The sequence below is a fragment of the Ctenocephalides felis genome, unplaced genomic scaffold (assembly GCF_003426905.1).
Source record: "Ctenocephalides felis isolate EL2017-DRISC unplaced genomic scaffold, ASM342690v1 CF-g0.4_SCAFFOLD_01886, whole genome shotgun sequence".
In the NCBI taxonomy this organism is placed as follows: domain Eukaryota; kingdom Metazoa; phylum Arthropoda; class Insecta; order Siphonaptera; family Pulicidae; genus Ctenocephalides; species Ctenocephalides felis.
This window is the reverse complement of record NW_020538040.1, coordinates 177,855,546-177,880,682: the sequence shown is the minus strand read 5'-3', so window position 1 is coordinate 177,880,682 and position 25,137 is coordinate 177,855,546. Positions and strand designations below refer to the sequence as shown.

Here is a 25,137-nt window from a genome sequence, read left to right as displayed (position 1 = left end):
TCAAAAGTTGACAAAATGATGTCGTTTTAAAAAAAAAGTCGAATTTTACCCAAAATTTTGGTCATTTTTGGACTGCCAAAATTCGATTTTTGAACCGATCAAAAAATCGATAGTTCATTTTACGGAGAACTATATATAGAACATGTAAAAAAAATTGATAGTCATCGGATCATTTGTTTTTGAAAATCGCTGCAGCAAATTCGGAAAATGCTGTTTCGAGAAAAACGCGTTTAAAGATTAAATGATCGTTATACTATATACTATATACATACTCTTTAAATGGCTGTAACTTAAAAACTATTTAAGATATCGATTTAAAATTTTGGTATGTTATTTTTAAAGGTATAACGTATAATATGAGAAAATTGAAAATTTCACACTAGTTGTGCCCCTTAATAATGAAAAGTGTCGCGTCTTAAAAACTTTAAAGCTTTTGATACGATCATTCTTGTTTTATGTTGATATAATTTAAAAAACAAGAAGTGATTAAACAAATCATGAAATATCATTATTAATAATAACATTGACAAATAATATTAATAGATTTGCTTCCAACTACAGGAAGTAAGACAATGTTTTATTTACAAAGTTAAACAACTTGGTCAATGAAATATGGGATAACTAATAAATTGTATAGCATTTCGTATGTATTCCGATGCACTATCCTGTCCTAAAATATACAACATAAAAAAGCAATAGTCCATGATGATACCATTCTCCCAGAAAACATTTTTTACCCCTCCACAATAATCATATTTCATATCTCTCACGACATATTTAGATTCCAAAGTCCGAGTTTCATAAGTTGGTGTTAAGGAACAGAGATTCCGGTAATCTCCCGCTTATCATTGTGACAAGGATTGCGTTCTTTTCGGAAGTTTGCGGTGGAGCGATCCGTCGATGCGACCGCCGGTCAAAGACGCCGATCTGAACAACATTAGTGTCTATTCCGTGATGCGAATTTCGATGACCGTTTTCTGTCCCTATTTTGTTTTGTTTGCTAGAACTTGTTAATGTGTCATCGAACAAGCCCACCCTCGCATTTCGCCCGACCCTTCGTAAAACTGAACGGCACGTCATAAGCATGACATATCTACTGGCACTGATCGCGGACTATCGTCGGGTTATGCCATCTCGTTTTGTTCTGGAATCGATTTTTTTGTTTGTTTAAAATATCATGATACATCGTAATGTGCATGTAGGAGACATTGACTTTAATTGCACAACGATGCATGATATTAGTAACTTGAAAAATAATTTTAAATTGATATGAAATAGTTAACTTGTGGCAAGGAAAAGTAATTACTACAATAGCTGATAAAATTATATTTTATGTGTGTGTGCTTTTTCATTGTCTCTTCAAATTAAATCACTTGCCACTATCAATTTCGGGTACCACCGATTCGTTTGAACTCAAGCGACTGAGAAAGCAATCGAAGCTAATCGCTACACTGGTTAACTTTACAAAATCAGATTAGACACTTCAGATCCTGGGGGCGTGATATACAACACTCGATGACAATACAATTTATCATGGTATTATATCTGAAATGTTATTTTGATATTTGTCATACAAATATTTATGATGATTTCATTCAGAAACATTGTTTTACTTTGTTGAACTTTATCGATATAAATTCAGATATATTCAATTTAAAATTATTGTTTTATTGACTTCTGTCCATATTAAATAAAAAGACCGTATAGTTGATAATTTGAATTAAATCAAAATGAAACAATTTTTTTTCTGATTTTATATTTCTAGTAATTATGTAACATATATCTATTAATTGGTCATAAGTAGGTACACAAAAAATCGTTTCCACTTCACAAATTATGCATGTTTGTATTATACTATTAGAAATTACACCATTCTCATGAAGAATATAAATTAGACATTATTAAATTTGTATAATTAAATATGTAATAATTATTCAAAATTAAGAAAGTATAGCGTTACAATTTTGTTCGGACGTATTTTCATTTTATTATATTGGCCATGAAGGTGACAATCTTCATGGCATTGAGTTTTTACACGGAATGGTTACTACCCCTGGTAGAGGGGGTAGCAGAGAGTTTTAATGGAACTAGTTGTACATTTCTAAAAGTATCCGCGAAACAACATGTATTAATTAATAATAAAAAATATATCTTTTTTCATTATAACTTAGTGACAAATCTAATATTATAATTAGAACTGCAACAAATACATAATATACACACAAATCAGTGCTTAATACAAGTTTATGTTACAACTTTAGTAGTTCAACATTATCCAGATTTAAATCTTTACTTGGTTGTTTAATTTAACGTTTGATCAAAAATCATTTGTATTATTGGTTGTTGAGCTAATGAATGTTTGAATGACGTGGAATTCCAAAAATTACATTAAGGCCCAATGTCTTACATCACTAGATATTTATTTTTATTGGTGACTAGATTTTTTTTTTTAAATTAGTATCACAAGTCCACTTTTATTTATTACTCTATAATTATTATTATTATTATAGTTACTGTCATTATTATTATTTTTATGACTTTTATTATTTTAACTTTTTTATTATTTGCTATTTAAGATTATTTTAATTTACTAACTACTATGTAGGAACATAGCAACGTCATCATCACGTCAGGGTCACCTATTTAGATCATTGGTTTACTATATTATACTATTATTATTATACATTATTACTGCGCCAATATTTTGTTTCAAAGTACTATTTTTAAAACTGATTTTAAAATTGTACATATTATGAACGACGTTACGCTGTACGTAATATATTTTATGCCCGTAGGTATGTTGTTAGAGTGATGAGATTTAAATCAAGGGTCTTGAGTTTGATACGCGCTTCAAGCAGCCTGATGTCAAGCAGTATTGACATCGGTTTTGACTTAAAAATATAGATAGCAATATGTTTTCAAGTGAAAATAGCTCTTGTTGAGCAATGATGCACCATTAAAAATTTGGCTTAAAAATATAGATAGCAATATGTTTTCAAGTGAAAATAGCTCTTGTTGAGCAATGATGCACCAATCAAAATTCATCATAATTACTGAAATTGTAATAATGAAATTTATCACATAGAGGTGGGATAACTGGGTGGGACGTACTTAGTTAATTAAACCATTACATTATCTCATAAAACCCTCAAATTCTGATCGCTATTCAACAACAACAATAAAAAAATTATATACCAATAATTGTTATATAATTTTAATATACACATTTCACTGGCATTTGATCTTATTGCTTTGTCGATACCACGTGGTAAAAATTCTAAATAAATTGGATTGCCTTACTTAGAACAGACAATATTTTTAGACCACTATGATCAAAGTGTCATATGTTATTCTTCAATCATTCATTTACATCGTAGCTTTATTTCGTATCGACAAGTGTAGTGAGCTTATAGGATACTCTACGCTGAACGGCTACGCTGCTCTAACTCTACGGTTCCGCGCCGCACGGTCGTAGGTGAACCTCAACTAGCACATAAATCATCACAGCTGCCGCTAATCCAGATGAATGTCACACAGGCCTCACTCCTCCACGTCGATGCCCGTGTTGCGATCACGGCGACCGATGCACACTTTTGCAATTGTGGCCAAGATAATACAAGACAAGGGCTTATGGATAACCGATGAGAAAATAAGAATATGGATCATAGAATTTTTTTAATTTTTGAATTATAATTTTGGAATTGATTCGAGATTTTTTATATATTGCCTGCAATCAGAACTTAAGGAGGCCTATGGGTTGTTGTGCGAAGTTCTTTAATGAGGTGGCTTAATAAATACGAACTTAAACGGTAGTTTTATTATTAAATTAGAAAAAAATAATTCAATCTTTATGCCATGAATTTATTGTTACAATATTTGTAATACTGATGATTTTGTCTACTAATTCAATAGTTTCCAGTGAGGACTATTTTCACTTGGTTATATATTGAACTTATTGATGCCTGTAGTCAATACATATTTTATATTTCTTTGAGATAAAATTGCATACATTACTAACTCTATTTTAATGCTATTTAACCCTTTTGCTACGAGAGTGTCTTTTGCAGAAGTGTTGCTACTGACCATCTATGATGTTTATATTATCATATATAGATATATAGATATGATTATCATACCATGATTATATGAAAATGTGTTGAAAAATTAAAAGTTGTGCCTCTATTAAACTGAAAATTACAATAAAGATTAGAATTACCAATACTTTAACTTGTAGTGATAATTCTTGAAGCAAAAACCGGCACAGAACATGTCGTCCAAGTACGACACCCGTACACACAACACGTAATACGGATGTCATCCATGGACGACACTCGTAGCAAAATGGTTTATAAATTTAATACTTGCCATTTCAAAAATTATCAAATACTCTCATAAATGTTATATTATAATTTGCTCAAATCAGAATTGAGTCAGGAAATTTTTATTTTTCAAAGTTTTGATTAAGCAAAATTGATGATCGACGAAAAAACAAGCATATCGATGATAAGATTCTTCAAATTTAACACTGAATTTTATTAATTTTATAGGTTAAAAAAACAAAACGTACGCCACTAACTCTATTCTGTAATTAACTCTATTTTTCTAGTTTAGAAAGCGAATATTATTAATTATATGCTTCTATTTGCTTGAATTTTTAGACTTGTTTTTTTTTCTTGAAATTACTTTCTACAATTCTAAAAATAAGACAATAATATTTATTTATTTTAATGTCATTGTATATTAACTCAAAACTTATACAAAAATGTGAACTATACAAAGATTTTTATGTCAATTATAAAAAAATATGATATCAATTATCTAAAATTTTAAAATATATTTTTTTAGAAATAATATGATATATATATATATATATATATATATATATGTAATATTTTTTAATAAATATATAAATCAGTATATATCAATTATGCAATACAAAACTATCTGGATTTTTATCTGTGATGTCTCATATTTTTTAATAGTGTCATGAAATGTTGTTTAGTGGCATATACATTATATATACAAAAGTACAAAACAAGGACACTATTTATTACTATGATACATCAAAAAAATTAAAAAATAATATCGGAAGAATATTATTAGATATTATTAGAAACAACAACGTTATATTTTAAAATTACTGATCATCGTCACGAATATGCTCTTATTAGGATTATCTGTCCGATATCACATTGATTGTAAAAAATATATAGATATATAGAGAGATAGATTGATAAATATATCATAATTTACGCTGGCATAAATCAGTTTCTCTGCTTCCAATTCATATTATTAATTTTTCCCATTAATTTCTTTGTGCAGTAGCATTCCGTTATTACGATTGTTTACGATGAAATTTATCACATAATACGCCAATCTACGTACTTTTAAACATTTTGTTCCTATCCCACATAATATATTTTTCGCTTAATATGTTTTTGGTCCAGTCTTTGGAAAATCGTTTTAACTGTTTTTTTTGTATATGAAAGTTTTATATTTAATTTATTTTGTTAAATGATAAAATAATACCGAATAATTGTATAATAACTAATTAAACTACATTCATTAAAGTAATATCGTCATAAGTCACAAATTCATCCAAAGTTTTGTTGCTCAATGGTAAATTATGATTAAATCAGTCCAGTTCACTTCAGTTCAGTGCAAAAAAAAATATTTTAATATATAAAATGTATACTACATAATTGTGGATTGATACATAAGTCTACTCTTGGGTATTATTTTTCATAAAATATTTTACAACAGTACATGTATAGTGATGTATATGACATGGAAAATTAAAAGATTCCAGATTCAATTCTGATTAAATCATATTTTAGTAAGTTTTTTATGTGCGTGTTAGGAATATGCGAAACAGTGTTTGCAATTAAGTATTCTAATTAATGATAAAACATTTATACCCCGAGTTAGCCTTCATTGCTCTAGAAATAGCATAAAATTAATTCTCTCGTCGCGCCGTTCGCCCGCGCAACCCCATCGCCGCCGCTCCGATTACTAATCGCATATGCTACTCATACTATTTACATAGGCTAATTACTATTATTACAACTATCTAGCACGGTCATGAAATCGCATGCCATACGACATACAACGACTCGACTGCGATTCAGTATTCTGTTCAGTTTAATCGCGAAATGATTCTGAATTGATGGCCATGAATGAATGGTTCGAGTAACATTTGGATCGCTAGGTCTGTAGGTACACTTCTTGCTATCGCCAGATTAATTAGGTTGATTCGGATATTAAATTATTGGAATTAATACTTGTTTTGGGAATATTTGAGCTTTATTGAATTTGTTGTGATATAAAGAGTTATTGACTAATAATTTTATTGAAAAAAAATAATAGATGTATTTTTTAACATATTGTGAACTAATGCTACATACGAAATTGTCATTTATTTCAAATCTATTATTATTTACAGTAATAGGGAAGACTGGGTACTGTTGTGCCACTTTTTTTTAATCAGCAATAATTTTGTTAATTTACCTGAAAAGTAAATTAAATAGTTATTTGAACATTTGTCTACCAGGTAATACTAAAATACTGTCCTTAAATGCGATGTCATAATTAAATAGTCATAAAATTAAATCATACAAAGAAAGGTTTCGTCACAACCATTCACATCCAAGGGACGGTTGTGACAGGCATAATAATAGGTTAAAGACAATAGATATAGACACCAAAATGATTTATTACGACTTTTATATGTAGCACAGCCCGACACATCTCTTAAACAAAGCTTAAGAATATAACATAACAATATATATTAGAAAGCATATTTTTGTAAACAAGAAATCTTTGTGATTTTTATTTCTTGTATTAAATTTTTCTTTCTTTTCCTCTTTCTTATTTTGTCTGAGTTAAGTTAGATCTTTTTTATCTGGTAAAATTCTACCCAAAATGGACAAGAAAAACATGTCACATAAAACAAAACTAATTGGAGAAAATTAACTAATAATGTTAAACACAATTAACTATCATTGTTCTAACAAAGTAATTTATCTGTATATAAGTAACAGTTTTAAAAGAAATTGATCAAAAAAAAATTCTTTTGGCTCTTTAAAAGTAATTCGGTATACAGAACGTGTTAATGTAGGGCGCTGACTCAATGGAAACTTGTTCGAACAATCATACTTCATTTTTCTTCTTTTAGACCCTATCTCAAAATCGGTGTAGTTTAGCTGTTATGACTACTGTCATAACAGTACCCTGGCACAACCGTACCCAGTCTCTTGCTAATATTGATTTGTTCCAAAATATTAGCAATTTTCCAAAAATATCTATCAACACTAATATAAAATACTATTATATCATCACTATATAATAAATATTTTAATAGGCAAACGATAGCTTATCATTGTAATCGCAATTACAATATCAAAAGCCGCTCATAGTTGCTAAACCCCATATGGTTAGAAGTCCAAAAATATACTAATGAACAAATGCACGTCATAAAACGTAGTATAATTCAATTACCGAAAGTTGTAATTCACTCAAAAGATATGTTAATATTGTTTCATTTGATAAGCTTACGAAAGTTGTTGATAAATTTGAGTCGTTAATACCTTTGTCATATGCCTGATTAGAGAAATCAATTAAGCAAACACAGGCAGCATTTATGAAATATTTCCGAAATAACAGATTTTTAGGATTAATAAAAGGAAAAAAAATGTAGAAATCAACAAGAGCTTAAGCTTAAGAGCACAAATTTGTGCAAGTTTGGTGTCTCTATTGCTGAAAAATAAGCGTCAAATTAAGGGCTTAAGATACATTTTGAAGTTGCAATTAAAGGTGAAAGATTTTTACAGTAATTCGAAAATATGATCAATTCTGGATAAGCCTGTTTAAATTTTTTGCAAATGTTACTAAAAATTACTAACAACAAAAGATTTATTATTTTTCATGACCATCAGATGCACTTGACTGTATATTATCTTTACACCACGTATTAGCTAGTGATTATCGTTATCCATGAATATATTCGCTGGAATTAATACAATATCCGCGTGTGTTTCGCAGATGTCAAAATAAACTTTTGTATTTGACATGTCATACTGTGACAGTCGATGGGTTTCACCATAAACGATATTAAATACGGCTACACGAGCGATGAGGATCGCCATATGTTATTACCTGGATGTATAATAATATTTTTGATAAATGTACAGAATTGGTTACTGTTTTTTATTTCATAATAAAAGATAATATAATAAGAGATGCTCCTTGGTGTGTTAGTTATAAGACCTTATCATGATGAGCTTGAAGATGTCAACATTTCTTAAAAATGGATTTTTAAAAGTGGAAAAGATCATACTAATTCTATAGAGACATCAGTTTCAAGAAGGCTGAAAAATAAGATTCTAAAAAACAATATCTTAGGCAACTTTACTACATTTTTGAAGAACTGATCTAAATTGGTGGATTACTTATTGGAGTGACAGCTATTGACATACTAAAATTTACTAATATTTTATGGGAGTAACTAGTGCTACATCCTTCTTTTTAAAATAAGTTAAATGCAATAGTAGCAGACTGCACTATTTAGCAATGTAACAGAAAATATTATGATTTCCAGAAGATTTCTTTGTTTTCTCCCCTTCACTATGTTTACCTGTAGCAGTTTCCTAATAAGTTTGTTGGGCAATTATATACTTAGCTTCAGAATTTTCCACATCAAAATTAAAAATTTTAAATATGCATATTTTTTCACTAATGCGATTAAATTGGCACATTCCGCTTTTTCATTGCGATGTGTCCACAACTTTTTTGATAAATAGCGTTCTGGAATAATTGCTTCAAATAAATCATTTTCAATTTATTTGCAATGTAGTTGTCACGTGAAAAAATTTAAAGCGAGTGTATCACAAATTTGTTTACCGATAGATTATCAATTAAAATACGATATTTTTTCGGTGTCGATTTTATTATATTTGTGTTTTGGGTTTTTTACACGATCAAATAATATATGATGAAGTGCAATCGATGACTATCGATGGTTCGATTCGTAGCCGAGGTACACATAGGATTAGTCCGTGAGCGCCGTTCATTACGGAATTTATTGGATCGGACGATACATTTGCCTCCGCGGCTTTTAGAGGTATAAATCAAGTATTTTGCGTAAATTATATAACAATATTTATATACCCATATAATATATTTATTTCATATTAAGCTGACAATATTATTACATCGGTCGAAACACAGTATAAAAGGTGTGAAGGTGTGTTTTATTGATTGTTTACCCACGGGGATTTTTCGATAAACGACATTTTTTATGGGTATATTTTTTGAGGTTTGATAAGTATATTCATACTATTTATCTTTTTTTGTTGGCCTCGCTCGCTCGAGCATTTAGCCACTTACAACATTACTTCATATTCTATACAATCTTCTATTTTATACTATCTTCTCCATATAAATCCTATACTTCTTATCCTATATACTTTGCAACTTACCTTCATGATAATATTTAATTTATAATAATAAATAAATATCGTATTTATGATTATTCTTTATAAAATCTCATTTCTAATAAATAATAGCAATTTTATCATGTCTATTATATAATAAAATATCATTCCATTTATATAAAAACTTTGGTATCAATTGGTCAATATCATTAGATTAAAATGATTGTTAATATTATTAATTATAAGATTTATGATAAATGTATGTTTTCGCTAAATTTCTTAGAATTTATTTATCTGACAACAAACTTGACTAATATATGCGTGCATCGGTGCATCTCAAGATATATTAATTTAAAAAAAAACTGTTGCAACAAGCTCCTAATTTCTCTAATATAATATCACAAACATAAATTATTTATATATTATTATTTTTATATTATTGGTACTGATTACTTAATATTGTGTGTAAGACTATACTCAAGCTAATATTGAACTTGTTGTGACTGAAGATGAATTTCTTCCGAGGTATTTCTTTTGAGCAATTTAATATCCATGTCGGCGATTATATAAAATCTAATTAGAGTAAACACTTATTAATTATATCGCAGCCCTTAATTATTATAAAATTGTAATTAATATATCGACAGGGGTGCGATGCGGCGCAAATGTGCGAGAGGAAACGAGTCGGAGCGATCTATCGCTTATTTCTTTCATCGCATTCCGAACGAAAGAATTAGACGAAATTAATTTCTTAAAGATATACAGCTTTAATAAGTGGTTTGAAATTAAAGACTGGTTTTAATTATCATTGACATTCTCTTTTTCATCTTTATCGGGATTTTTACGAAATACATTCTGTGGGGGACACAAGATTTTGACAAAGTTATTATAATTTTTTTTTTTTTTGCATACTTTTATTGTCAATCAAAATTAAATACATTTTTTAAGACAATGTGATGTAAATTCGAATACTTTTTCAAGATTTATATTTGAAACAAAAACATACTATTTAATAAAAAAATCTTAACATTTTGCTTTTACTTGGCAATTAACTTTCCGTAGAGTAAGTTATGGTAAATGTCCAAAAAACAAAAATGAAAATTTTTGCATATCTTTACGTTTCAAAGGTTTCTGAACTTTTTGGTTCAAATCGATGTGTCTGTATATGTGTGTATGTATGGATACAATTTTCGTCGACGTTTTTGGGAGCACCCCTCAACCGATTTGAATTATTCAGAAAGAAGAGGTGCTATTTTATACTATTTACTATCATATTTCGCTATGGTTATTTTCAATATTTCATAATTTTAATATGATGATGTATATATTAAAAACAAATTCATTTCAATACTTATTGTATAAAACGTGTATTATATATGGAAAACTAATGCTGATTTATAATGCGGTTAAACCGCAAACATGACATATACAGCATAGTCGTCAAAGTTATCATTTACCGATAATAGTTTATGCATATATAAATTCGAATTAAATACCGGTGATATAATTTATACTTATGTGTAATATTATTGGAATATATACAGGGTGTCCCAAAACTCAACGTGTAATATTGACCGTGACTGTCCTGAAAAATAAAATTGTCAAAAAATATCTCACGTTGTTTGAAAATAATGAGCTTTTAAGTGCAACATAAAGCTTTGTGACCAGAATGACCTAATAAGTGTGACCCTTGTGACCAAAAATTAACCGCAATAACCGAAAAAGTGTAACCATTTTTCGGTTATTGTGGTTAATTTTTATTACTTTTGTTCATTTAAACTTTGGAACCGTAACTATGAATAACATTTAGAAGACCACAGTCAAAAACAATTACTCAGATGCCCCAAGTTTTCAAAAATTAAGACTTTTTGTTGAACTATAAATTTAAAACTTTTAAAATTTACTGACTTTGAGAGTGCATTTTTTTAAAAAAATGCACTGAACTATGTTGGCATGTTCCATCAAAAAGTGTGGCATTCAATCAGGATTGTAAAATGGTAAAATACTTATAAATTTCATAATGAAAAATTTTGAGTAGAAAAATAAAAACCTAAAAATTACACGATTTTTGCTTGTGCATTTTAGTTTATTCACAATCAGTTCAAATATACGTTGTACGCGCATATTCCAATGTATGAGATAGAAACATTTTTGGGAAGGCAGGGTTAGTGGTTTTGGGAATCCAAAAAAAAAAGTTAAAACAATGCCATTTGGCGGTCCAAAATTGACATTAGACATATGCACATAAGCACAAATTTAATGATTCGAATTAAGTAATAATAATTTTGTTTACATTGTTTTGGGTTTTGTACCAAGATTTATAATGTTTGGAACTCACTTATATAGTCCAAAAAATTTCCTCGACGTTTTCAACACTGTGGATCCACCGACTTAAATGAGTTTCAAAATTTCTGAAATATTTCAGAGTTAAAAAAAAGTAAATTTTTTTACTCCTTTTCTAATTGTTGCAGCGTCGTGATGAACCTCGAGTAGGCGTAGGCACCCATAAAATATCGGCGGTCCGAGCACCGCGTCCGCCGACAATCCGGCCGGCTTAGTTGGTTATCTAGGCTCTACGGCGGTTATTACATTCGCCGCGATGGCATTAGGCCCTCGGCCCCAAAAAGAGGGTCACCGTGTATAACGTATTTAAATCTGTTACGTCAGAACTAATTGCCTGATATATGTATCGTTCAGGAGCACTTGCCGCCACGCATTATACGCCGTTTACGCACTACGCTAATATGCGCGCTCGGCCGCTGCGCCTGTCAGCACTAATGCCGGCGTCGTATGTCATCTCGAAATTATTCAATGCGAAACTATCGCTGGTTAGTGGACCGTCAGTAGACCTGTGCATTCATTCATAAACAGGACACATATAAATTAAACCTAAAATGGCACGATTTTTGCTAATACATTTTAGTTTACTCACAATCAGTTTGTACGAGATAGAAACGTTTTTGGGAAGGCAGATTCAGGTTTCGTAGATCCAAAAAAAAAGTTAAAAACTAGTGGGGCGCATGGCATCGTGCCTTAAGGCAAATTGCTGGAACTTCCCGTACCAAAAAAAAATTTTTTTTTTAATGTTTTCTTTATTTTGACATATTTTGGAAATTCTGAATTTTTTTCAAAGCAATCGTACTGCTTTAACTGCATAGAGACGAAAAGTCTAAGCGCGTAAGCGCCGCGTCGCCGTCTAACGGATAAACATTTGTACGGAACCCATAGGAATGTAAACAAAATTTATACTTTATTATTATCTCTGTAAAATATCTGATAATTTGATGTGCATATGTCTAATGATCATTTTTGACCGCCAAATGGCATTTTTTTTTTACTTTTTTACTAGATCTCCGAAACCGCTAGACGTGCCTTCATGAAAATTTGATCAGTTCTTCATCTTCTTAATACAAGTAAAATGTTTTTTTGAATTATTCAAATCGGACGCTCCGTTGTCTTAAAAACTGAGTTATCGTTTTTGGCACTTTTTGCCCCATATCCTCGGAACGGCTAGACCTGCCTTCGCCAAAAACTAATTAGCACGTCTCCTTATCAGTACAAATAGAATGTTTTTTTAATTATTTAAATCGGTTGATCGGTGTTCCCGAAATCGTCGATGAAAATTTGTATCCGCATACACACACACACGCACACACACACATACATACACACACATACATCCATTTTTTCTATGGTATGCCAAAATATTGAGAAACCTTTGAAACGTAAAGATATATAAAAATTTTCATTTTCGATATTTTTGCGATTACTATAACTTGCCCTACGGGAAGTTAAAAAAGAATCAACTGTGCTACTTGTTGTAATAGAAGGTCAATTATTCTACTTATAAGATGGTATTAAAAACATTCATCTTGAAATCTTTATTGATAAGTTGGTATCAAGCAGTGATTTCCGTTTTCACTTGAAAATATACGTCCAAAAATATTTTCTCGTAAAAATATAATTCAGAAGCATTGCTCCAATTTATAACATTTCAATTAGAAGTATCTCAGTTGGAAGCAACCCAACCTCCAAAATGCACATGGTCAAATAACAATTTTATCATATGTGCAACCTTCTGATGTATCTTGATAATACATACGTGAAGTTAGGTTTTATGTGGAAAAACGCCTGATCGCACAGCAAATACATAGTTTTTTTACAGTTTTTCCAACTCATACGAAAATATAGTAAGGTGGCCGTTCCCGATTTTCCCGACTTTTTCTAAAAGCAATATTTGTCCCGGTTTTAAGTGTTTTGTCCCGGATTGCCCCGGATTTTAAAAAATGTTTTGGTTGCCAATATACTTTTAAATATATTTCAATTAGAAAATTTGAACCCAAAAAATGTGCATATAAGTTTTTAGCTCAAGCAACACCCCTCATTCCGCTCTCACACGCATTCTAATCCGTCCCGGATTTTATGCAAAATAATATGATCACCTTAATATATAGGGATCTATTTTGCAGCATAACAGAAAAATGTTATGGCAAGGCCATGTTACGCTCCAATTTCCATACATTATGCTACTGAATCATACAGAATGTCATGTATTTGCTGTGCATTCAGGCGTTTTACACATAAACTGCAACGTCACTTGTATGTTATGAACCTGAGTCAGAAAGATCCTGTTATCTAATATCGTTTTTTTTACATTAGAGCGGTTTCTATGTCATGTTTTCTATCTGACAACCTGAGAAATACGCCTGATTACACACCAACCACATGGCTTTTGTCAATATTCAATATGGAAAGTTCTTCATAACATGGCCTTGCTATAACATTTTTCTGTTATGCGGCAGAATCGGTCCCATAGTCTCTTAACATAACATTACCAGTATTTCTATTTTATCAGAGAATTGGCCTATTTCTGACTATACTTAATAGTATTTTTTGACTTTATATCTTTTATGCAGCAATGCCTCCGAAAGGCTGTTTGAATTTGAGACCACATTCGGTGACTATGATCTCGAGTGAAAACCTGGTAACATCATACCGAAGATGGGATCACACCTGTGACTAGGAATCGCTTTCTTTTTTCACTCTTACTCCACGTGTGAAAATAGTAAAATTCTAATTTATCTTTACCTGTTATGCTCATTATCATTGTTTTGATTCAATTGTGGGTGTAGTGTTTTATGCTTAGTTTGATTTTGCAAGCAGGTCATTGCGTCACGGTTAACAAGAACATAAGTGACTTTAAAGAGCGTGTCGAGTCGCTTAAGCCGTTTGGGTTTCACAGATTCAATGCAAAATCTGCTCAAATATAGAGTACGACAAAACGAGACACATAGAGTGTTGGCAGCCCGAACATTTCGGGGTGTGGGAACGGACACCTTTCTGATTTACGCCTCGGGCGGGAGTAAAATTAACAAGTTCGGTAGTCCTCACACCTCGCGGCGCGCAGAGTTAGATTTACATCCGAGGTTTACATTCGCTAATCCCACGGATTGCGAGCACTGAATGATGATTATTCGCTGGTGTCGTCGCTTGTGCTTTATACGAAATGTGCATTTTGTCAATGAATTCTCCTTTTAACATTATAATAATTTATGAATGCTTTTAATTTTCAAAAAAACTGGAAGAAAATAGCGTCAATCAAATAAAATTAATCCATCAATTGAAATGAACACAAAAATGATATCGAATAAAAATATTTTTTATTTATTTTTTTTATTTTGCGTGGGCTGAACCATCGAGATTGAAATGTTAAATTTTAAATGCATTATATACATGTTTTGAAGAAGTGTTTTTTTCTCTCTTTCGGAAATATTTGCCCCTATTCTTTTTTTTATTTGGCCTCACTTACTCTGTGCATTTAGCCACCTACAACATTTTTTTTATTTTTTCACATTCTAATTTTTATATCATTTTCAATCTATATACGTATCCTATTATATATTCTTATTCATTTTTCTTCTTCTTATCTTCTTCAATTCTTGCTCTTTTTTCAAATTTCTAATTCTATTTAACTTCTAGCTTCCTTCCATTTTTTTTCTTCATTCTTCTATTAACTTCAGCAAGTTCCAATATTTCTCCTCTTACTCCTAATACAATTCAGCTATTCAAAATCTGTTATTCCTATTTTACTTAATTCATATTCAAATTACCTGGCAAATATTTAACCTATTCTTTTGTAAATAAGCAAATTCGTTAACGTGACATAATATCGAACTCTACTCCAGTGGCCAGATGTTCGTGAATATAAAAAAGCTGACTTCATAGAACTATACATATATTAGTTAAACGTTAAACGGTTAAATATTTGCCAGAGGTCGTCTTTTTTTATTCATTGCTATGAATCTTCAGCAGTGTACGGTCATTGGGATTCGGATGTTCGCCAATTCTGGTTTTATATGTTAAACGGTAGTTTTGAATTTCTTGGTTATACGTAGCTATATTGATTTCGTTATGTAAAAGCCAAATCGGAACGTATTTCGGAGAGTTTGTTATTTTTCTAAATATTTTATATTGAAACCTTTGAGTTATTTTATGAAAATTTATGAAAACTATGTCTTTTATTTAGTAGTGTGTGAGTTTAGTTTGTTCTCATAAATAATTTTTTCATAATATCGCCTGTCTATAATTCATTCCTCATACAACACGTAGCCGTTCTACGCGTAGCGAAATCCTCGCCGTAGGGAAGGGATCCCCGCAGTCCGTAATCGCGAATGATACTAAAAGCGCATTTACGAGCGCGCTAAATGAATTGTATGCGACTTATTATCCACCTTAATGATTGTTCCTGTTAAATGTCATTGTCCGACTTTATTGTTTCATAAATTTATTGCCTGCGACACTTAACGCCGAGGTTACGCCTAACGAATTGGTTTCACGGCGAACGGGACTTGGTAATTGATAAATTTTTTAAATATGGTATTTGATATAGGGTACGGCGGGGCATAAAGGTCCAATTTGATTTTGAGCAATTTTATTGTGAAAACCGAACCAATTGTTATAGACCGATAGATAGATAGATACTTTATTTAAATTCAATATTTACAACTTCAATTATCAATATTATTTTTATCACAATACTATAATATAACTAAACTAATATCAGTTATGTTTATGAGCAACTCTAGGATTAACCTAATGACAATTAATATTCATCATGGATTAAAAAATTCATTAATTGAATAGATAGGTTGATCTATAAGATGTTTTTTTTATTTTAATATTAGTTTTTTTAATATTACAACAAATAACACATAGTAAAACTATGTTCAGTAAAACTCGCAGCTACTTTTTTTGCAGCAATGTATTTTTTTGCAGTTTTTCGCAAAAATTTGTCTTATGGTTCTTTTTACCCCATGGGCGGCATGAAATGGGACAGCCATGGGCAAACAGATCCAATGTCGTATTTTTAATTTTAAAGGGATTTTACAAAGTAGCTAGCTACATTATTCAACCAATGCCAAGGATAAATTTTATGGGTGCATTTTTTACAGAGATAACACTGTATATAACCTTGATCTAGTATTTTGTCAGAAATATTCATCAGCAGAGTTGGATTAACTATTTATTTAAAATTGCTTTTTCTTTTACCTTTTTATTTACTATTTTCTTATTGTTTACAACCTTTGCCAGAGTAAAGGTATTGTTGGTCTTTTTCGCCCCAATCATATATGAGCTTGTATGGAGGTTACATTAAATAATCTGTTGAATCTAATTTATAAATAACAATACATCTTATAAACCAATTAAATAACGTATACCTAAATATTATACCAAGGTTTCGTAAACTAAACAGCAGAGCTCACTATAAGTTATACATATTTTACCCTCTACTTTCAAATATTGTTAACAAAAAATTTCTAACTTTACTTGTTTTGAGATTTTGTTGGTGGATTTTTTTTCCGCAGACCTGTAAGTCCAGCTCTACCCTATTTAGTATTTTTATGTATTTTTTTTTAATTTTCTCAGGTTTAAGATTTTGGTACACAATTTTCGTATTATGCCATTTTAAATTGTAAAATCGCCTAAACTGATTAAATAAACAAAAATCATTTGATAATCCAATAATATATCTAGTATATGTATTGTTTTAAAAGCATTATGTAAAATTATAATGCTTGATAAATTTATGTTAATCAAATATTCTAATTAATTGATCTTAAAGTATGTTGATAGCGACAGATTTCTACGAAATACTTATCCATTGGAAATTTTCAATATTGATACATTTTGTTCCTACTATTTATTTGTTTACTTAGTGATTGCGCAAATCAGTACAAATGTACTACTTTAGTTGTATATGATATTTTCAAAATTTTGAACTTAGGTCGATACTTGTCTTTGATATACTCGATTAAATTGATTGCTTTGTAAGTGGTTGATTAGTAAAAAATCATCAAAAGGAACTTATCTATGATTTATACATGCGTTATGGTTTACTGTACATATAATTAAGTGTCCATTGGAATGGTCAGAGGCGATGAAAGTCCGCTGAGTGGACTATAATTAAGATAGTCTTGCAAAAATTGATTTTTATATTATCAAAGAGTCAGCAATTTAATTTGATTTGGACTATTTGGTTTTGGTTTGGATAGTAAAATAAAAATTAACAGTTAATCGTATCAAATAATTATATTGACTAGATTTTTAGACTTGAGACCAGTTTTTTAGACTTGCACTATGAAATCAACTACAGCAAATACTTTTTATTTTATAAAGCTTCTGAAAATTGATATTTTGTAGTTAAATGCAAAAAATATAAGCTTTTTGAAACAAATTCAAAAAAGGGTCACTTGCGATTGATCTTACTGGTGTTTACCATAAGTTAATCAACTTATATATTTATTTAATTCTACCTTCATCAAATCCAATTTTAAAATCTAGAAGAATATTACGCCTTGATCGCCGTGTTAAATATCTCAGTACCCGAGAAAAATAATTAAAAATAATTCGGTCAGACGTTTTAATCTCAGTCTTTGATGTCAACGAGTGAGTCTTCGGCAAAATCAGTACTGTACCTTTAAACAGAAGAGATTTAATCGCGTCATCGAATTATCCATGGCGACTGGACAAAGTCAAAGGAACACGATATAATGAAATCACGGGACGACATCGAGAAAAGAAACTGTTTGTAGAAAAATATTTCATGATAAAAATCACACTGAGAAGTTTCGTTTGAAATAAAGTTTGATTATGAGATTGGAAAAGTAGAACTTTTAATTATAAATTGATAGCTGGAAATTAAATAAAAAATCATTCAAATTACAAAACTTATCAATAAAAAATAAAGGTATCAATAAAAAATTTATCAATATTGTAAAATAACAGTTAGTCTGAACTTATTATTAACTCATGAGTAAAAAAAATAGTATTTGATCTTCCGGCAAAGGGTGAAGGGATGATGGTAATTTTTGGAAGATTTCGTATTTTCTCAATGACCCTATATCGAACTATATGGCATTTTCAATAATTATTACTAAATTTCTCATTTTTATTACGTCAACAGATAATAGGTGGCATAATATTAGATAATATAGACAGATAATAAATTTTCACATTTCTTTGGGCACAGCTATCGTTTTTTTTTTTTTGGACTGACTACGTTTTTTCAATGCTATTTTATATTTTCACGAATCATATGAATTACACTAATAATATTATGTTAAAATAAAATCGCATGGTTACTTTTGGTATTTTGAGAGATTGGCTAATATCTGGCTTAAAATAGTTTTATTGAAAATTTTAAACAAATACATTTTGCTATATTATTTCAACGTAGAAGACAAAAGATCTGTTTCAAAATATTTTTTAAATAATTTTTCATAAAGGGGGTGGTTTTAAAGGTCGAGACGGTGTTGAAAATTCGACAACTAATATAGAGAATATAATATATCATTTACAGCATTCCTCGATCTTTTTATTTTATACCAAAATTTTTAGATGTTTTTTCAATTTAGAGGTTGTTTACAGGGGTTTCAAGGAGTTGAAATATTATATTCTAAATATAAGGCAAATGTATTAGAAAACACTTTACAATTTTGCACTTTATTATTAAACACGTTTTTAAGCGATATAATGAGTCAATGTCAATATTTTTATTAAGGTGTTGCAAACCTCCCCCCGGCGGAGTTCAAATTGTTTTACATTTGATCTTGAGTATAAGATGAGACTAATTTCAAAATTTTATCCAAATTGGAGCACAGTAAAAAAAAATTCGGAAGTTACATCCTTTTTTCCTATTTATTCACTGTGCTATACTCACTGTCCTTATAATAATTTACAGGTATGTATTTATATGTGCCATTTACTACCCCTACTCCGAAGGATTTCGGGATTACAAAAGTTTTATTAGAACTTTTTAGGATGGATATGTATGAAAATCAACGAAAGCTAAAATCTCAAAATTCAATTCGTTGAGTGGATGGAAGAGCGCAATGAGATTTCTTTTCCGCGTTAACTAAGAGAAGATGTGTATTATAAATTACGAATAGTCCGTGTGATTTACGGGAAAATGTTATTAACGGTCGGCCGCTTATGTTTTTCGTTTAAGACCAGATTAAGGATGCGCTCTCCGCTCTCGTCGGGGTTCGCGGCGCCCACCTGGAATCCTTGTTGATGTATACATTAGCATTTGTCATTCGCGCCGTCTGAGGATTATTTGCCTCAGGGGGGAGGATGTCGCGGGGTTGTCGCGGGGATGTCGCGGGGATGTCGTACTTAGGCTAAGGAGTAAGGAGGACTCATTTCTCCACTTGAGAAAGGATCGAGATCGGTGGATTCTGTATTAAATGCACAGCTTTATAAATATTAAATAAACACACGAGATAATATATATGATATATAGGTATATATATATAAATATACAGGGTGTCCCAGAACTCGACGTCAAGCTGAAACAGGGTGACAGTATGGATCATAACTATCATGGAAGAAATTAAAAAAAAATCTTACGTAGTTTGAAAATTATAAGCGTATAAGCTTTAAATTATGAGGTTTGGTGAAAATGTGACTATTTTTCGGTTATAGTGGTCAATTTTTTTAATTTTGTTAATTTAAGCTTTAGATCCGTAATCGCAAATCATCTATTTATTAATTAAATAATTGATTAAATAATGAATATTCATTATTAATACTAGTATGACTTTTAAGTAAATAGTGAAAATTTTCTATTCCAGCTTCCTGCAAGAAGCCAGTACTGGGTCCAAACGGGGTGAGCGGTTCCATCAACGGAGCATGTTGTCCCGTCTGCGGAGTAACTCTTCAGGCAGGAGAACTAGAAAGTCACTTTGTTCAGGAATTGGAACGTTTGTACAAGTTGACTGCCACGCCGAACAGGAATCGTCGTCATGAGGCTATGATGAGGCCAACGGGCACAGGAGTGCCTGGAGACCCCGGCCCGGATGGCCGATGGGAGGTAAATGTATTATTTTTCTAATGGACTTAAGGGTAATCGGAAGCCAAACATACAAGGAACTTTGAAAAACCACAATTACTTACGTATATAAAATACACTCCCTTAAGAGATGATTGAAGTTTTTTTTTTTCTTATAAATTACAATCTGTCTAAATAGAAAGACATTGAGTAATTAGTTTGACAAATAATATATTAAATTTTAAAAGGAAAACCCAGTGGTTCACCTTTTATTAGTGTACTAAATTATATTTTAATTTTGGTATAATAAAGAAAAAAAGGAAACTCAAATATACATACAATTATAAACAAAGTACATTACACAGACTATACATAAACATACACACACCTATTTTAAATAATATGGTAGAACAACTTATTATTGATTAATGTGTTAGATCTATTAATTGTATTCTTTTTAATCTTATATTATGTGTGGTGTTGTAAAGACTTGCAATCAGTTCGTTTGGATGGTGGTCAATTTTAGTCTTGAAATTATGGGCACTCTTTTTAATTTCTGCACTGATTGTGAGTGTATCAGTGTCTTGGTGAATTAGCCATGTCGGTACATACCTTGGCGCGGATATTGCTTGTCAGTGTATTTTATTTTGAAATCGTTGCATTATTTGTAAGTTACTGACTTTAGCAGCACCCCATAGATGGATGCCATACATCCAAACTGGTTTGAGAATAACTTTGTATAATGAAATTTTATTGAACATCAATAGTTTTGATCTAATTGAAGTAGTTTGTCGTGCTTTTTTACGTTTGACCACATAAATTTGATTTGGTCGATGACAACTGTTAAATGGTGGACATTTATGAACTTGTCTAAACTATATAGTAACATTATAAAAGTGATTTACAGAAACAGAGATATTTGCATTGTAACAGTGTGCCTCATATAACAACTTAAGCCACTAAATTGGTAAAAAAAATTATAATAATCATTTCTATTTATTAGACTTTTCAGCGCATCAAGACTAATCGACAGAGTCGTCTACGCATCAAAGCGCGAAAACGTAAAGTTGAAGAAACTGCATGTCCAGTTTGTCACAGCCGAATGCCTCGCTCGCCTGATGAACTCACCGCGCATGTTGAAATGTGCATTAGGAAGGTAATTTTCGTTCAAAGCGTACAACATTGTAGCAACAACAGCACATAAAACTGTAATTATACTAATTTATTACTACTTTATGTTAGTTCAATTGTATATAATTTTTTACAGCATAATACTGCCAATAGTATGAACGTTGCAATGGGCACAGCTACTGATGAAGATGAGCCAGTTGACGTTGAAGGCGATTCTGAGTCATTCGAAGACGTCGCTTCCTGGTGCGATGGTCAACGAAGACCACGAGCGTCGGCCGTTTTGGCTGGGCTAACCAGTAAGGGAAAAAACAAATTAAAAATAGATTGAAATAAGTAAATAAATATACGAAAAAAATATATTTGATTTGCAATGTGGCTTACCGTGGTAAAAGCTTTGGTCTTGCAAGTAGAAGATTTACCTCGGCCTGATATCAAACATTAGTGAGATTCGTTTTCGCCTGAGAACATAGATTAACAATATTATAAAAATTCTAATAAAAAAAATATATCAAATATAGATAGGCAAGTGTTGGGTCGATTCTAAAAAACGACTGATTTAAGATATTTATCAAAAGATCATACAACTTTTAAATTCTGATTGATGTTCAAAAATAAGAAAAAATTACGATGTGTGATGATTATACCTTTATAAATGTATCATTTTCTTTTAGGTTCGACTGCCACGCCAAGTAGCAGCGACCAGGCCGTAGAAGGCAGCGAACCCAGCGAGTCTGCAGATCTAGTTGTGGATGGTGATGAAGCTGATGAAGTCGACGAGCAAAATATGCAGACCATCCCATATCGCGCTGAAGATTCTGATGGACAACGAGAAAAGAAAGAACGACGCAAGGACAACAATAGGTAATGATGATGCATAATTGAGAGACCGATTCTTCCGCATGACAGAAAAATGTTATGGCAAGGCCATGTTACGCTCCAACTTTCATACATTATGCTACTGAATCATACTGAATACTGTCCAAATGTCATGTATTTGCTGTGCATTCAGACGTTTTACACATGAACTGCAACATCACTCGTATGTTATGAAGCTGTGTCAGAAACACCCTGCTATCTGAGATCGTTTATTTTACATTTGAGCGGTTTCTAGGTTAAGTTTTCTATCTGACAACCTGAGAAATACGCCTGACTGCACACCAACCACATGGCTTTTGTCAATATTTAGTATGGAAAGTTCTTTATAACATGGCCTTTCCATAACACTGTTCTGTTATGCGACAGAATCAGTCCCTTAATCTATAATTTACGAATGATAAACTAGTATGCTAAATGTATTTTTGTTACAAAATTTAGCACGGATCGTGTACAATCTCAAGAACCAACAGTAAATTCAAGTATGGATGTCCAACCCGCTGCTACGGCCACTGAAACCACGCCCTGTGACCCTTTAGTTTCTACTTCTGATGCCGAACCCAGTTCTAGAGCACAGGTAAATTTATTTAATATATAATAATATAAGACAATAAAATTATTAATTTTGATGATAAATTAGACCAATGTAAAAATAATAATATTAGAAAATAAATAAAAACATTATTGATTAATTGAATGAATGGTATGAAAATGTAGTTATGGCAGGCTGGGGTACAAAAGACTAATTTGACTATCTTTACATGCACAAAGGTTCAATTTTTGTTATAATCATAAGTTTATAAAAACTAATAGATTAATTATAATTGTTTATATTTTTAGTTAAATTATATATATTTTTAGGTTCTAGAAGAATTAAGAGCACGTATCAGAGAGTTGGAAGGCGATTCTACTACGATCACCGAAATTGAAGATCAAAAATGCCTAATGTGCTCTGTAAGTAACAACATACCATAGTTTGATTCATATTATAATTAAATGTTATTATTTTTATTACTCAAACTCTTATTTCATTTCAGGATTCGAACAAGAGGTGCCCTAAATGCAGTTCCCCAAATGTCGTTACCGATCTCCGAACGACGTTACCAATTTTTAATAATTGAGAATCGCAGATACAATTTTAAATGTTCATATACATATATTTGGGACAACCATATCATAAATAGTTATATTTAGAGGCGTTTATCTCATGGCCAAAATACTCTGTTCTTAAATATTACTAAAAAGGTACGTGTTTTAATCCTGATAGCTGCAGGTAAATTTTCGACTTTCATCTATTTCAACTTCTGACAGATCACTTATACCAAAGCATTTACTAATATGATACTTTTCAACTTTGTATATAAATTTTATATATTCAGATGATATTAGTGTGTATTATATAATATATGAATATTTTTTAAATTTGCTTAGAAACAATATCGATTCATATTAATATTGTTTGCTTTTATCTTGTTTTTTTAATATTTTAAATATTTTCTATCATGAAATTATAATTAGTATTATTTCATAATTTTAAAAAATATATAAAGCATTATTATTATATAATAAAATGATGTATTGACGTAAATAATATAAAAATATATATCATAAATGTTTTCTGTAAATAGATAATAAAAGTATATGTACATATTTATATACCACAAACATATGGAAATTCTATTAGTCATTTTCAAAATATATTATAGGTTAAATTGATTGTAACATATTTTAATGTTTTCTTAATTATTTCTATATATTTTAAAAACTAGTCTGATATTAAATCACTCATGTTATAGTTCTTACCATAATAAAGCTATATAAAATTATAGAAATGTTTATTATATCGTTATAATTACTGGTATTGAGAAAGTGAATTTAGTTTGATTGAATTAATAATATTGTTTTAAATAGATTTTCGCATGATTTTAATCGGTCAATCGATCGCAAACATGGTCAAATAATCGTGCTATATAAATGTATAAATAATAAGTTAATTTCATATTTATATTTCATCTTGAAACTGTCTTTAGGTGCAGTGTCATTAAGATCCTTGATGGAACTTTTAAATTTATCACAGTCGATTATTCTAATAATTAAAAAAAATCATTAAATATGGATGGATTAACCGTTGGGTTAGGTATTTCGAATTCAAAGTGCGGTTAGGTTCCAGCCACTATTCGATATTTCTGTAAATAAAACATATAAAGTATTATACATAGTTAGAAAGGTCTCAAAATTCTTAGTTTTTTCCCCATATATCGCAACTTCGAATTCCGAACGGTGTGGCCTACAGGCGAGTTGCTATCAAAAAATTTAAGGAAAACTGAAAAATCTCGAAAAATTATATGAACATACTTAACTATTTTTATATCA

General features: G+C 30.6%; 1 protein-coding gene across 2 annotated transcripts in view; it reads left to right on the top strand.

Moving 5' to 3' along the window:
• LOC113378743 (protein Teyrha-meyrha-like) overlaps nt 1–24,029 on the top strand; it is a 148,896-nt gene extending 124,867 nt beyond the window's left edge. For both annotated transcript variants that reach the window (XM_026619323.1, XM_026619322.1), the window contains 7 exons: nt 20,564–20,802; nt 21,764–21,916; nt 22,028–22,187; nt 22,563–22,752; nt 23,206–23,341; nt 23,626–23,718; nt 23,802–24,029. In XM_026619323.1, the coding sequence (XP_026475108.1) occupies nt 20,564–20,802; nt 21,764–21,916; nt 22,028–22,187; nt 22,563–22,752; nt 23,206–23,341; nt 23,626–23,718; nt 23,802–23,885 (1,055 nt within the window). In that variant the 3' untranslated portion in view covers nt 23,886–24,029. The remainder of the gene's footprint in view (nt 1–20,563; nt 20,803–21,763; nt 21,917–22,027; nt 22,188–22,562; nt 22,753–23,205; nt 23,342–23,625; nt 23,719–23,801) is intronic.
• Nucleotides 24,030–25,137: the final 1,108 nt, after the last annotated feature.